This window comes from Hyla sarda, chromosome 2, assembly GCF_029499605.1.
Source record: "Hyla sarda isolate aHylSar1 chromosome 2, aHylSar1.hap1, whole genome shotgun sequence".
NCBI lineage: Eukaryota > Metazoa > Chordata > Amphibia > Anura > Hylidae > Hyla > Hyla sarda.
The window spans coordinates 187,557,446-187,574,251 of NC_079190.1; the positions used below are offsets into that span (position 1 = coordinate 187,557,446).

General features: G+C 42.1%; 1 protein-coding gene across 2 annotated transcripts in view; it reads right to left on the reverse strand.

Annotated features, from left to right (window-relative positions):
* MGAT4A (alpha-1,3-mannosyl-glycoprotein 4-beta-N-acetylglucosaminyltransferase A) overlaps positions 1–16,806 on the reverse strand; it is a 73,276-nt gene that overhangs the window by 32,258 nt on the left and 24,212 nt on the right. For both annotated transcript variants that reach the window (XM_056555942.1, XM_056555943.1), the window contains exon 3: positions 313–480. In XM_056555942.1, the coding sequence (XP_056411917.1) occupies positions 313–480 (168 nt within the window). The remainder of the gene's footprint in view (positions 1–312; positions 481–16,806) is intronic.

Genomic DNA, 16,806 nt, shown 5'->3' on the forward strand with positions numbered 1-16,806 from the left:
ACTGAACTGCTCTGGGCTGTGTGTAGCATAGTGAGGGAGGAAGTTTTCCCCTGTATGGCTTCAGATGAGGTAACACCTGCTGGGTAATGCCTCTTCCCAGTCTGTGAATCTGACTGAGATTGAGCAGAAAATACAGAGTAATATCAAGGTAGAAAACTAACAAATAATAAAAATAAAGGGGGTGGTTTATCATGATGGGGGCTGTGAACTGGGAGGATTATAAAATTTAGCAAGATCATGAGAGGTACTCTTTAAATAGTTTATATACGGAAATTCTGGAAAAGGAATATAAAGCAAGTCAGGCCTGTTTACCTGAAAAATGACTTAATGCGTCTCTGCTTCCATTTGCCTCTGACACTGCCTTCCGGAATTGTTCCAGAATAGCATGGAGCTCGGATGAGCGCTGGAGAGTTCTATGTTCTGCAATGCGTAGGCGTTCCTTCAAAGCATGAAATTCCCGCTGATAAGCAATCAATTTCTCTGCGGAAATAAAGTAATGCCAATAGGTTACATTTATACAGAAAAGGGTAATAGTTTTCCTCCTTCCCCATCACTAAGGAGAATAATCCAAACCACCTAGTCTCTCTAACAAATTCTGTTCAAAAAAATATAACAACATAAAATGGAACACAAAACAAAAGAGACTTAATTGGTCCTCCAATGATTATGTTGACTACTCAAAAAAATAAATGAATAAATTCCTTCCAATGTTTATAGGAATACACTAAACAATGACAAAGTATAGTGTTGGACATCCACTTCAGAGATTGCATTTGGCCTTTCCTGACCTGTCGGCTTTAGTAAATACATTAAAAATTTAGATCACCCCTTTGAGAAGACCACTCTCTTATCCAGACCAGATTATATGTGACGGATTTTCAGTCACCCATACATTATTTTCTTTGAGAAGACCACTCCCATAGAAAACAATTTTTGAATACATTTATGGGTGGTCTTCTCAAAGAGTACACGTATTCCCCAGGAAGAACAATTTTTAACATACTTTCTTATGGCTATGTGTTGTGTTATTCATTGTAGAAATGTATGACTAAAATGGCAACTGGGTGGTACCAGTTGTGGGCTTGTCTCTACATTGTCAAGAGTTGTCACCTGTCATTGGATAGTGTCAAACAGTTAAGGGACACACCTGAAGTTGGTAACACCCAGTAGGATATTTAGTCATACATTTCTAGAATAGCTGATGAATGGCACAACACAGAGCAATCACAAAACGTTCTAGAATTGGTATTTGATGGGCAACACAATTTACCAAAACAGACAGGTCAGAAGAGGCTGTATGTCCTTTTTAAGGCTTGTTACTCTATAAAAAAAATATCTAGTGGTGCCCCTGACCTTGTTCTAGATCATAAATGGGATCAGACAGGTGGTGGATTCAGATTATTGGCCAGTTACACAGTAACCTGAAAAGCTAGAGGGACCATTCAAAATAAAATACATGAAATACGCCACTATAAGATTAAGGGAGGATGTAAGTTTTGCAATTTATTAATTACTTGGTCTTAAGATTCCCGATTGTTCCCATGTTTAACCAATCTGAATGACTGTCACATTATTGGTATTTTGCTGTATTTACTGTTTTTAATAATATTAAGATATTCCATATGTAGTGTGATATGCAGGGTGTTTCCCCCATCTCTCTAGTCCACTTGCGGTTTCAGATCCAGTTAGTACATGGTTAATTGAGTGTCCTATGTGAAATTCCCATTATTTGCCAGCGTTCCTCTTTTTGTCTTTGAGGTTTATAAATATTCTCTGTAAGCAGAAGCAGAACAAAGTGGACGATTTTCGTTTAGAATTCTGTGATCAGCGACTTTCCAGCTTAGTGAATAAAGCCGCCTGCAGACCCGTATTAATGAGAATTGTAGCAGTTCTGTCCAGTGGGAATAGTGGCGGCTGCCTGCACGCATCAAACAAGACTAGCTGGAGAAACGTTTCAAAAACAACAATGAAAAAAAAACTAACGCACATTTTTTATTGGGTTGAAAACATTTGTGTAATTTCCTGAAAGATGTTATGGACGTAATAAGATTCAAAGTTTTAAAGAAACCTCTATAATGTAATCTAGGTTTACAGAGGTTGTTAATACTAGAGGTATGTTAGATAGTAGTGATCGTGATGGAATTGATTATTCTGCACATCCTGTCAATCACTTCAGTAAAAAAGCAACTTCTAGAGTCAAAAGCTAATAGGATCATGAGAATGGAGGTGAAATGCCCCCCGGAATGAACAGAGCACACTGCACATGCATGGCCTGCTCTCTATCCATTCTCTATGAGGCTTCTGAACATTGCCAAGCTCGGAGCTCCATTCATTCTGTGGTTCATTTCACCTCAGTTTGTATGACGGGTGGGGGGTGGGGGGGTCCATGCAGTCACACCTCCACTGTTCATCTAGATCACCTCTTTCCTATGGATAGCAGATAACTATTGATTGTGGGATAAGCCCTATAATGATGATAACAGAGCAATGAAGGTCCCATCTAGTGAAATTGGATAGATATCCCAGCAAACAGGAGAGTGAAGCGCACAGAACGCACTTCTTCCCTCTTGTTCTAATGATGGATGGTGTCCTCATTATCAAAACCTTTGACATGCTTCTAACATGTTTAAAGTATTTTTAAATTAAAAGGACACTTTAAAGGGGTACTCCGGTGAAAACCTTTTTTCTTTTAAATCAACAGGTGGCAGAAAGTTAAACATATTTGTAAATTACTTCTATTAAAAAATCTTAATCCTTCCAGTACTTATTAGCTGCTGAATGCTACAGAGGAAATTTCTTTTTTGGAACACTGATGACATCACGAGCACAGTGCTCTCTGCTGACATCTCTGTCCATTTTAGCAACCATGCATAGCAGATGCATAGCAGATGTATGCTAAGGGCAGCATGGTGGCTCAGTGGTTAGTACTGCTGCCTTGCAGTGCTGGGGACTTGGGTTCAAATCCCACTAAGGACAACAATAAATAAAGCATTATTATTATTATAACGTCAGCAGAGAGAATTGTGCTCGTGATGTCATCAGAGAGCATTCCAAAAAGAAAAGAATTTCCTCTGTAGTATTCAGCAACTAATAAGTACAGGAAGTATTAAGATTTTTTAATAGAAGTAATTTACAAATATGTTTAACTTTCTGCCACCAGTTGATTTAAAAGAAAAAAGGTTTTCACCGGAGTACCCCTTTAAGGGAATGCTCATACAGAGGAATCACAGACCAATTTAGTGCGGAATTGCAGCAGTGGAGTACTCTGTTCACTTTTTGCACGGAATTCTGCGAGCACTGCATTGCCGTCAAGGGCCGCATGGTCCTACCTCTGAAGGATTTTGGCGGCCGCTGCCAGATGGAATCTCATGAGCAGAGAATCCGATAAAATTACTCAATGTGAACACACATTAAAGGCAACCATCTTATGCATTTTTATTTTTAAATAAACATAATGACATCTGTAACATTTTGAACATGCATTTTTGTAGCATTATAGAGAAGCCTATAAATAAAAATGCCTAGAATATACAATGTTTCAATAAAAAAAAAAAAAAAAAAAATACAACAAAAAGAAACCCAAAAAAAAAACAACAACCCCAAATATGCCTAAACCTTGAGTTGGACGACTTTTATGCAAGCAGAATTTCAGTTAGTACTTAACTATTTGTAATATCAGACAATGGAGCTTCCTCAAGGGGCCCCCTGAGGAAGCTTCGTTGTCAGAGCAAAACATACGTTGGGGTTTGTACACATATTGTTAAGGCTCGTGTGTATGTAATGGATGCCGGGACTAGTTAATTATTATCTAATACCTGCAGTCTCGTTTTGTACTGATATGCACTAAGCATTTTACTGTTACTGATTGGACTTCCATGATTTTTAGGATATCATGATTATGTATATGACATACAGTCTTGGCTGTAAATGTTGGCATCCCTGAAATTTTTCAAGAAAATGTATTTCTTTCTCACAGAAAAGGATTGCACTAACACATGTTTTGCTATACATGTTTATTTCCTTTGTGTGTATTGGAACTAAACCAAACCAAATTGGACATAATGTCACACCAAACTCCAGAAATGGGCTGGACAAAATTATTGGCACCCTTAACTTAATATTTGGTTGCACACCCTTTAACCAAACCATCAATAAGCTTCTTACACCTCTCAGCCGGAATGTTGGACCACTCTTCCTTTGCAAACTGCTCCAGGTCTCTCTTATTGGAAGGGCGCCTTTTCCCAACAGCAATTTTAAGATCTCTCCACAGGTCTCCAATGGGATTTAGATCTGGACTCATTGCTGGCCACTTCAGAACTCTCCAGCGCTTTGTTGCCATCCGTTTCTGGGTGTTTTTTTTTTTACTTATTTTTGGGGTCATTGTCCTGCTGGACGACCCAAGATCTCGGATGCAAACCCAGCTTTCTGACACTGGGCTGTACAGTGCGACCCAAAATCCGTTGGTAATCCTCAGATTTCATGATGCCTTGCACATAGTCATATTGCTATAAAAAGGATACCCTAAAACCCTGGTAGAAAATGCATTCCAGAAAGCACTTAAACTCACTCAGGAATCCTGCTTACCATCCCCTCGAGTGCCGTCAACAACTCCGAATGATGCAAACCCAAAAGAAGAATGTAAAAAGGAGAAATTAGAAGAAAAATCGAGGGAACCCAAAAAAATGTTTGAAACACAACACGGAGAGGAAGAACAGTAGTTTTATAACAACCTACTACTCAGGCCACTACAACATAAGAAAGATACTACAAAAACACTGGGGTCTTTTAAAAAATGACCCCTACCTGAAAGAAATCCTGCCCTCTCAACCTATGCTTACATTCAGGAGAGCTCCCTCTCTTAGAAATATGATAGCGCCCAGTCGCTTGAAAAAACAAAGACCAGCCAAACGTTGCACTAAGGAGACCACCCTTAAAAAAGGTGTGTTCAAATGTGGCAAGAAGAGGCGTCTCTGCTGCAACATCATAGCAGATCACAGCACCGACTTTAAGAGCCACCACACAGGTGAAACTTTCCAATTGCAATTCCACCTGACATGCCAATCCCAGTTTGTCATCTACCTCATCAACTGTTGTTGTGGAAAACAATACGTGGGGAGGACCACGCGAAAATTACACCAAAGACTAAATCAACACAGATGCAATGTGAAAAAGGGATTCATGCTCCATGGCCTATCACGGCACATCACAACTAAACACAATGGGATCAAAGAAGCCTTTTCCATCATGCCCATTGATTACATCCCAGAACACATTACCAATCGCTTGGAAGCTTTGGGAAAAAAAAAGAAATGTATTGGATTTACAGATTGGAATCTCTCCAGCCTCATGGATTGAATGAAGCCATTGAATTAATCCACTAAAGCCAAACACTACAGACCCACCTATTCTGACTGCCGCACCGCTTCTTTTCATCATATCATCCTCTCCTTAGGAACTTCAGTCAGGCCATATATCCACGGGATCCTCTCCCAAATGGCCACACCTACATTGGAGGATAATATACCACAAAGGGTGAATCTCACTAAATGTTCCCTCACCGTAGCAAAAACCTCCGGGAGTCGCGATCCTGCTACATCTCTGCCACCAAAAATTCCCTTACCCAACCTCAAGGGACTACGACTTGGCTACATCTCTGCCTTCCCACGGGGCCGATTGTTGGAGAGGTAGCTCTATACGTTACCCCTACAAAAACACCACATCGAAGAAAAAGAAAAACAGCCCTTCATTCTAGCTCGGGCCTGTTCGGAATGTAATGTTAACATGTGGTCCACATGGGAAACACTCACCCAGGTCTCCCATACCATGGACAGCCGCGATCCTCCCGCACATCTATCTCTGCATGTCACCGGACTACAGGAAGCAGCACTCTATCACTCACACCTACACCGCCTCTCATACGGAGGGCAGGGCCAATGGTCCCAATACTTTTAAGTATCTTTATTATGGGAGATGTATCTGTGTATTTTCAGAATTTGTTTTACCTCCGCCAGAGGGTTGTAAACACTGCTGACACGGTACAGCCCATATGTATATTATAATTATGGTCATGTTTGCATGTATGTTCTTGCCGTGCACCCGGTAATTTGCGGTGATTTTCGCGGGCTTTTTCATGTATAAATCAGTGGCCTCTGCATACATGCCACATCATTGGATCTGACGAAGAGGGGGTCCCACCCCTCGAAACGCGTTCTGTGATTTTTCTCAATAAAACTCCAACTACTAAACTACTCCACCGAGCAAGGCTATTTCTTTTCATGACCACCATTTGTATCCGATACCCGCGAGCTGACGCAGAGGAGAGAGCGCTTTTTTGGACACAGATTTTTTTTTTCCCTGAGCACGATTGTCTCGGAGAAACTATCCATTGCACATATTCAAGGCACCCAGTGCCAGAGGCAGCAAAACCACCCCAAAACATCATTGAACCTCCATCATATTTCACTGTAGGTTCTGTGTTCTTTTCTTTGTAGGCCTCATTCCATTTTTGGTAAACAGTAGAATGATGGGCTTTACCAAAAAGCTCTATCTTGGTCTCATCTGTCCTTAAGACATTTTCCCAGAAGAATTTTGGCTTACTCAAGTTCATTTTGGCAAAATGTAGTCTTGCTTTTTTATGTCTCTCAGCAGTGCGATCCTCCTGGGTATCCTACCATAGTGTTTCATTTAATTTAAATGTCGACGGATAGTTTGCGCTGACACTGATGTTCCCCGATCCTCGGGACAGATTGAATATCTTTGGAAGTTGTTTGGGGCTGCTTATCCACCATCCGGACTATCCTGCGTTGACACCTTTCTTAAATTTTTCTCTTCCGTCCACGCCCAGGGAGATTAGCTACAGTGCCATGGGTTACAAACTTCTTGATTATGTTGCGCACTGTGGACAAAAGCAAATCTAGATCTCTGGAGATGGACTTGTAACCTTGAGATTGTTGATATTTTCTCACAATTTTGGTCAAGTCCTCAGACCGTTATCTTCTCCTCTTTCTGTTGTCCATGCATAGTGTGGCACACACAGACACACACAATGCAAAGCAAGTGAACTTCACACCTGAAAGTAGATAAAAAGGAGAGATTTTTATATTGCTCACACCTGTTCCTTGCCCCAGGTGAGTTTAAAGGAGCATCACATGCTTGAAACAATCTTATTTACCCACAAATTTGAAAGGGTGTCAAGAATTTTGTCCAGACCATTTTTGGAGTTTGGTGTGACATTATGTCCAATTGGCTTTTTTTCCCTCCTTTTTTGGTTTAGTTCCAATACACACAAAGGGAATAAACATGTGTATAGCAAAACATGTGTTACTGCAATCCTTTTCTGTGAGAAAAACTTCATTTTCTTGAAAAATTTCAGCTGTGCCAACATTTACGGCCATAACTGTACACTTGCTCTTATGTCCCCTGGTTGTAATCGGGTTAGCCTGCCTATTCCACTAGTGTACTCCCAGTTGAGATCTATGTTTAGTGCCAATTGATGTATTTGCTGTGTTTTTAACTTATTTCTGTATTTTGGATTAATAAAGATTAATGTGCTTTATTATAATTTTTGGTGTTAGTGTTTGAATTTGGAGTAATTTGATATTGCTAGCACTACACCAGCGGGTGTTGGTTTGTAGGCACAATATTACACAGTTCCCTTTTTTGGTGTATCACTATTTGTAAGCCAAAACTAGCAGTGTCTCCAAAATACAGAAGAAGCAGTGTAAACCCCACCAAAAATGCAGGTAAATGCTGTGTGTAAAAAAAAAAATGCGGATAAATTACAAAATAAAAAAAATCCCATTGCAGTTATTCATTAGGGAACAATTTAGTCATGAATAATCTGTGAAAAAGCTGGACTAGACAACTCCAGAATGAATGTGAGTGTCTGGTCATCTCCCGTTCTAAGGATGGGTCCATACAAGCGGCGTCATGGAGCAGTCATGAATGGGAATCCTGGATGTTACAAGCTGAATTTTTGCATTCGACATCCCATCCATTAGGTTGAAATGGGGTATGGCACCGGATCTGTGGACAGTCAAGCACAGATGGCATGGTTTGGCCAGATCAAAGCACGTTTTATGCGGGATGGCAACAATGCTGGATGACCAGATGAATGGAAACAAGCCCTTAAAAAGAAGAGCAGGTGGCACCCATTGGCAACACTTGCACCAATTGCATACATTTTTTTTTTTACATTGAGTTTGTCTGTGAGATCTTTTTGAAAAGTAACACAGGAACACGATTGGTTCTTATGGGCAACAGTGCGGGGCCAATCAGCACCAACCTTCAGCCATGGGCCACTCTTGGAAAACACAAGTGGATTCTAGCAACTTGATGCAGAACCAGTTATATGCTATTTACCAGAATTAGGAAGCAAGAAAATATGATATTTTCCATTTAGTAAGCAGAGAATGTGTTGTTTGCTGTGAACTGGACAGATCTGTGTCTAGACAGCAGCGCTGTGCTTTACTCCAGGATGGCCAATACAAACAATATTCAGCAGTAATAGCGTATTGGCGATTCATCGGGAGGATGCTGAAAGGAAAAACCGTGACAACCTGACATATAAAACTAGTGTAGGCAAAAAGGAAAGGTGCTGCCCATTGCAACCGATAATGATTTGTAATTAAGTGCATCTCCTTTTACACACAACTTACTGTAAATCAATAGTACAAGATAAGAAACGTAACATGAAAATGCTTGTTTGTCCACTTATCAGACTCCTTACTACCATGCCTTAACTGGAATACATGGATCTCAATGGTCAGGAAGCCAATGTGCCTAAAAGTATAAATGCCAATGCCTGTATTCTAGAATTTCTATTGACGTCAATAGATATTTGATATCCTTCCATTCCATGCATGTCTTCTAATAAAATGTGATTTATATTTATTTCAAGAAATCGCAAGTGCGCCAAAGTGGGTATCTGGTGTTGACATACTGGCAGATAGTGCGCCCACCAGCGCTGCTCAGGCTCCAGCTCCTAGCACGCCGTATTAAGAAAGTCACAGCATCGATTTTCCAGGAAATAAGCATGTGATGTTTGCTTTTCTGCCCTTTCAAAAGCCGAAGCAGAAAGCTTCCAGAAATGAAGACTTTGCCTTTGGAACATATTTTTGTTAAGTACTAGAGTTTTTCTATAAAAACAGAGGGCTGAAAGAAGCTCTTTATCCAGCGCACGTCAATAGGTTGATTCATTTCACATTCTGCAATGTTTGCATTTCCACTCTGAAAACGCGCACTCTTAGAAAGAAACTTGTGTACAGTAGGACGCAGGACGCTTTCCCGAGCTGCCCCACACAGGATCACACACACATCTCACAGCTGGACATGGTACCCACCGGCCACGAATAAAGAAGTGCTTTCTACTCCCTCCCACACATGTACAGGGAGGGGCTGAAATAGAAGATCTGAACACCAGCCTAAAATATTAGTTATGGGCCATGAACAGAGAAAAGTTACATTTAAGGCTATGGACAGAATATCCTGGAGGGAATCCTGATGTTTTAGACAGCAAAACACAGATTCTCACAAAGTAATGTAAAGCACATACATAAAGCACATACTGGGGGTAAAGAATATGTGTTAACTCAGGTGACTAGGTGGACAAGTTTTCTTTTTCTTTTTCATAGATGCTCTGTGGGTATAGCAATTTCTGGTGTCTTTCTTATAAGGTTCTCTATAGGATTTAAAATGTCAGAAAAAAAAGCACATGTAACTAAAAAAAACAGCCAAAACACTTGTACAATGAAAAATGCTTAAAATTTATGACAAGCAAAGAAAATGCTGGAAACACTGTTAGAGGTGCAAGAAACCCTATTCCGCATTTTAGTCATGATGCCAAAAGCCTAAAAACACAAGAAAGTCTTAATAATTTTAAAGTTTAACCCCCCATCAGGGACACAGTTCTGCACACACTTGGTGGGGTTTCTGTCATTGTTTGGCTGGGTCAAGACAGATCACTGGGGACCTAAACACCTTTGGTACCCCAACAGTGGGAGATCGGGCACGGTATAGTTGCTTTAGCTGTTCCTATGAGCGCCAGTAAGCAGTGGTCTCCAAACTGTGGACCTCCAGCTGTTGGAAAACTACCGTACAGCTCCTAGCATGTTCAGTCAGCCATTGGTTGTCCAGGCATGCTGGGAATTGTAGTTTTACAACAGCTTAAGGTCCACAGTTTGGAGACCTAGGGCATAAAGGGTACTTTGCTGGGTATGGCAGTCAACAATTGTATCACCCAGGGAAACAATGGAAAACAAGGCTGTTCCTCTAATGCCAGCTCTACAGAGTGAAGACCCTACTAAGCACTTCCTCATATCTCAGCTTCATGGGTCCTCGTGAGTGTCACAGAAGTGGGTCCCCTGCAGTCACACCTGAAATTACTGTGTTATTCTGGAATTAGGCTTTAATACCACTGTTGTAGCACAAAGGAACATAAGTGATTAAAGATGTAATCTGTTTGCCTATTCACATCCAGCACTGCCAGTCTTTACCCTTAATGTTACACTATTATATGAACACTATTTATTGTGACATAACCAAAGGCAGGGGTGTAACTATAGGGGGTGCAGAGGTAGTCACCAGTATTATAAATTACACACAGTAGACACCGGGCCCTGTTAAAGATTTTGCATTGGGGCCCTGAAGCTACAAGTTACGCCTCTAATCAGAGGCATCTGAAAAGGGGCAAATATATGGGAAAGTAGCCCCTGCCACTAAATGGTTACAGAAATTCCCTAATGCGATATAAAGGATAGGCTCTTCTTGTCTATTCAGCCTTATATGTGTGTGGTACACAAAAATAGGACAACACAATAATTCATCTAATTGAGATATTTGTGGCTTCTAATGTGGAATACTATGGATTAAGTTTACCGTGAACATACTTATCCAACAGAAGTTCTAAGGACTTGCCAAGAAAAATCTTCAATGACTGCCAACACTGCTGTCAAACTAAATTTCACCTCCCGAATATCTGTTTGTATATATTATGTGATATTACCTAATCTGTAATACATTTAAAGGGGACGAGTGCTTCTGATGTATGCACTGAAAAAGCTGCAAAATCTACAGAGAATAAGAGCATTGCAGAATACATTTTATCAATGGTGGGCCATTCTCTCAACTGGCTTATAGAGGGAGGTCCAAAGCAGGGAACCCCCCCTAGGCTAAAACTACCATCTCACTGCCCCTTCATCACTCCCTGTGCCACATCATCCCCACTCTGATTCCCCGGTGTCATTTGATTACCCTCTTATAACTCCAGTACCATTTCATGCACCCCTCCAACCCCCCGTAGCATTTCATCCCCTCTTATAACCCCAGTGTCATTTCATTCACCCCTACAACCCCCCGGACCATCTCATCCCCTCTTATAACCACAGTGCCATTTCATTCACCCCTACAACCCCCCGGACCATCTCATCCCCTCTTATAACCCCAGTGCCATTTCATTCCCCCTACAACCCCCCGGACCATCTCATCCCCTCTTATAACCCCAGTGCCATTTCATTCACCCCTACAACCCCCCGGACCATCTTATCCCCTCTTATAACCCCAGTGTCATTTCATTCACCCCTACAACCCCCCGGACCATCTCATCCCCTCTTATAACCACAGTGCCATTTCATTCACCCCTACAACCCCCCGGACCATCTCATCCCCTCTTATAACCCCAGTGCCATTTCATTCACCCCTACAACCCCCCGGACCATCTTATCCCCTCTTATAACCACAGTGCCATTTCATTCACCCCTACAACCCCCCGGACCATCTTATCCCCTCTTATAACCCCAGTGCCATTTCATTCACCCCTCCAACCCCCGTACCATTTCATCCCCTCTTATAACCCCAGTGCCATTTCATTCCCCCTACAACCCCCCGGACCATCTCATCCCCTCTTATAACCCCAGTGCCATTTCATTCACCCCTACAACCCCCCGGACCATCTTATCCCCTCTTATAACCACAGTGCCATTTCATTCACCCCTACAACCCCCCGGACCATCTTATCCCCTCTTATAACCCCAGTGCCATTTCATTCACCCCTCCAACCCCCGTACCATTTCATCCCCTCTTATAACCCCAGTGCCATTTCATTCACCCCTACAACCCCCCGGACCATCTTATCCCCTCTTATAACCACAGTGCCATTTCATTCACCCCTACAACCCCCCGGACCATCTTATCCCCTCTTATAACCCCAGTGCCATTTCATTCACCCCTCCAACCCCCGTACCATTTCATCCCCTCTTATAACCCCAGTGCCATTTCATTCACCCCTCCAAACCCCCCCCCCCCCCCGCGTATCATTTCATCCCCTTATAACCCCAGTGCCATTTCATGCACCCCTCCAACCCCCACGGTACCATTTCATCCCCTCTTATAACCCCGGTGCCATTTCATTCACCCCTACAACCCCAGGACCATTTCATCCCCTCTTATAACCCCAGTGCCATTTTTTTCACCCCGCCAACCCCCCGTACCATTTCATCCCCTCTTATAACCCCAGTGCCATTTCATTCACCCCTACAACCCCCCGTACCATTTCATCCCCTCTTATAACCCCAGTGCCATTTCATTCACCCCTATAACCCCCCGTACCATTTCATCCCCTCTTATAACCCCAGTGCCATTTCATGCACTCTGCAACCCCCCCGTACCATTTCATCCCCTCTTATAACCCCAGTGCCATTTCATTCACCCCTACAACCCCCTGTACCATTTCATCCCCTCTTATAATACCAGTGCCATTTCATTCACCCCTACAACCCCCCGGACCATTTCATCCCCTCTTATAACTCCAGTGCCATTTCATTCACCCCTCCAACCCCCCCCCCCCCGTATCATTTCATCCCCTTATAACCCCAGTGCCATTTCATGCACCCCTCCAACCCCCACGTACCATTTCATCCCCTCTTATAACCCCAGTGCCATTTCATTCACCCCTCCAACCCCTCAGACCATTTCATCCCCTCTTATAACCCCAGTGCCATTTCATTCACCCCTACAACCCCAGGACCATTTCATCCCCTCTTATAACCCCAGTGCCATTTTTTTCACTCTGCCAACCCCTGTACCATTTCATCCCCTCTTATAACCCCAGTGCCATTTCATTCACCCCTCCAACCCCCCAGACCATTTCATCCCCTCTTATAACCCCAGTGCCATTTCATGCACCCCGCCAACTCCCCGGACCATTTCTCTCAAAGGACATAATAAAAGCAGGAAAAAAAACATATGACTCTATGGGGAATGCACAGAATTTGACTGCAAACATTACCAGTTTAGCTAAAATAGCTATGGAAACATTAAAAAAAAAAAAAAAAAAAAAAAAAGAACTGCCAGTGGATCAATGAACGGAAATAATGCTAAAAAAATGTGCTCGCTTCCATATATGAGATAATTATTTGCAGGAACCATTAGTTTGTTTCCATTTGTGCAATAAATACAATAAAGCGAGTACACTCCACGCATTAGAACAGAGCAATATTCCCCCAAGGCAACCAACCTGTCAGCATGCTAGTAGCAGCTTATTCTTCTAGAGCAGTTTTTCCAAACAGTGTGTCTCCAGCTGCTGAAAAACTACAACTCCCAGCATGCCCTAGGAGTTGTAGTTTTGCAACAGCTGGAGACACACTGTAGAAAATGTCCAAGGGGTCTGACTCACAGGTAGCTAAAAGCCTGTAAAAAAACAATCATATGGACTGACATTATAAGGCTGTGTTCACATGTTATGGTACCGCTGCATTTTTATCAAGAATTACCAAAATCAGGGTAAAAATGACAAGTTGAAAAACCTAATTAAAAATAGGGATCGACCGATATGGATTTTTCAGGGCCGATACCGATAATCTGTGGAGGTTAGTATAAGTTATCGGCTATTTATCCCCATACCTACTGGGGATGGGGGAGGCAATGGGGGTGTGCGGTGCATTATCGGCAAGGTAATTGCCGATACCGATAACGCCCAAAATCGTGAATATCGGCCAAACCGATGATCGGTCGATCCCTAATTAAAAACACAAAAGTTTTGCCAAAAATGCAGCATGTGAACATAGCCTAAAAAAGTATAAATCTTTATTTAATCCATCCAAAAAAGATTGCCCAGTTTCCCCGCTCTCCACAGTGATTATCTACTGAATGGAGCAGGGACTGAACATGACAGGGGATCAGGGCAGGTGTATATAAGGTGTTGTTTTTTTTTTTTTTTTTTTTTTTTTTTTTTTACAAGACCTTTTGTTTTGCTGGGCCACCCCTTTGAAGGGGTACTCCTCCCCTAGACATCTTATCCCCTATCCAAAGGATAGGGGATAAGATGTCTGATCCCGTGGGTCCCGCCACACCCCGGCAGCAGCACCCCAGACATCCGGTGCACAGAGCAAACTTCATAGACTTGCATTGAGGGGGTGTAGCCGTGACAACATCAGCCTCTGGCACTCTAGACAAACGCTGGGTGCAGCAGGGAGATATCTAGGGGCGGAGTACCCCTTTAAGCTTTAAGACATGTAAGTTTTAGAAAGCGGCCAACCCTTTTAAATAATTGGCACAATCAGAATCAAAAACTTTTTATATGTTGTACATCTTGGCAAAACATTAAGCTTTCTAATATATTCATACAATTGTTTTTAAATTAAAAAAAAAAAAAAAAAAAAAAAAAAAAAAAGACTACGGTGTCCATACAGTCCGGCTGCAGCATCATTTTTGTTCCAGCTAAAGCACAGGCTGGGACAAGTGTGGTAAATAAGGGCAGGACTAGCACTCCTCTGTGCTCACTCCTGTCCTGTCTATCAGACTCCTGTCTAAAAAGAGAGAGGAGGGGTTACAGAGCAGCCTGCTTTGATTGGATGAAGAGACCCAGCACTGAACAGCAGACTAAGGGAGGAAGTGAATGCTTGGTGAGTGGGGGCAGGCTCAAAGCTTGCCTCGGACATGCCCCTTCCTGAGCAGTGGATGTCAGAATGAGCGAGCAGCGGAGGGATTTGTGAGCAAATACAGAAGCTAGACACATAAAACATGTAAAGCATCTGTGTTAACTAGTAAGTAATATATAGAAGCAGTATTTTTTTCCATAATATTACAGGTATGCTTTAATTATCTAAAACAAGTACAGATAAAAACTTCTGTGATGTTCTATTTAATATAGAACTGCAAACTCTATGGTAAACAATCACTAAAAATGGTGGAAAGTGGAGAGTAAATATGGATCATCGGTATAGGGGAAAAGTCACAAAGGTATTAAACCAAGAGAATTAGGCTGGGTTCACACTACGTTTTGTCCCATACGGGAGCGCATACGACAGGGGGGAGCTAAAAGCTCGCGCTCCCGTATGTGACCGTATGCGCTCCCGTATGCCATTCACTTCAATGAGCCGACCGGAGTGAAACGTTCGGTCCGGTCGGCTCATTTTTGCGCCGTATGCGCTTTTACAACCGGACCTAAAACTGTGGTCAACCACGGTTTTAGGTCCGGTTGTAAAAGCGCATACGGCGCAAAAATGAGCCGACCGAACGTTTCACTCTGGTCGGCTTATTGAAATGAATGACATACGGGAGCGCATACGGTCCCATACGGGAGCGCGAGCTTTTAGCTCCCCCCTGCCGTATGCGCCCCCGTATGGGACAAAACGTAGTGTGGACCCAGCCTTAAAAGAAACTGCCCCAGTCAATTATGTTGCATAATATACATTTTTGTTTCTCTTTTTTAAAGATGAAACCAAAAACAAAAAGATCTACTAAAAACTACTTTGCATGAACAAGGCCTTATTGTTATCATTGCTAGATACTGTATCATTCACAACTGCAGACTACATGAAGTGTGTGATTCCCAAGGCATGGGAAGGTGGAAATGTCAGAAGACTAATAGGCACGCTACAGTCACAGGCCTGCATGCTCTTGTACTGACCTGGCCAATACTGAGCGAGTGGCAATACATATAGGACTATACGCAGTGTCACTCAGTGCCTACAGAAATAGAAGTCCAGTGATGGTCCCTGTTCCTGTACATTCCATGGCACACTATTCCAATAGTGTGGTGAGTATCGTGGTGGCAACCGCTACATCTGTAAGCTAAAATAAAATAAAATGCTCTTCACATTATTTTATGTGTGTTGTATTTTAGCGCTAAACACTTTTTTTACAGGACCAGACATAACTGCAATAAGAGAGGTTACTTTACAACACAAACAAACTTGAATAACCTTCATTTTATCAAGATTCCCAAGACACATAACAGTAAACATCTACTACAATAAAAAAAGAACAGGAGACACTGGGGGAGGGTTGCGACAACTGTGTAAAAGACAAACTGGCTTTGTTGCCCATAGAAACCAATCACAGCTCTGCACTATAATATTGGTCTTGATAAAAAGATATGCTGGGGAACTCATTTATTAGAAAGTGCATCTCTCTATAAAAAATAATAACGTTGCTGCTTCTTTCACCACCACATGCTGAAATCTTTGCCAGTTACGAGCTGGCATGACTTACTGATCTCATTTTTGCCATTGTTTTACCCATGAATTTTAGTAAATCCCAATGTAGGAGGCCACATCCCTCTTACGAACCACAAATGGTGAAAAGTCACAAAATATTTGGGCAAAAAAGGGGTCTTGCACAAAATGTAGTAACTTCTGAACGCAAGCTAACTACTGTAATACATTAGGAATATCAATGATATAGACTTAATGGGGGAGATTTATCAAAACCTGTCTGGAGGAAACGTTGCCGAGTTGCCCATAGCAACCAATCAGATCGCTTCTTTCATTTTTCAGAGCCCTTTCAAAAATTAAAAGTAGCAAGCTGATT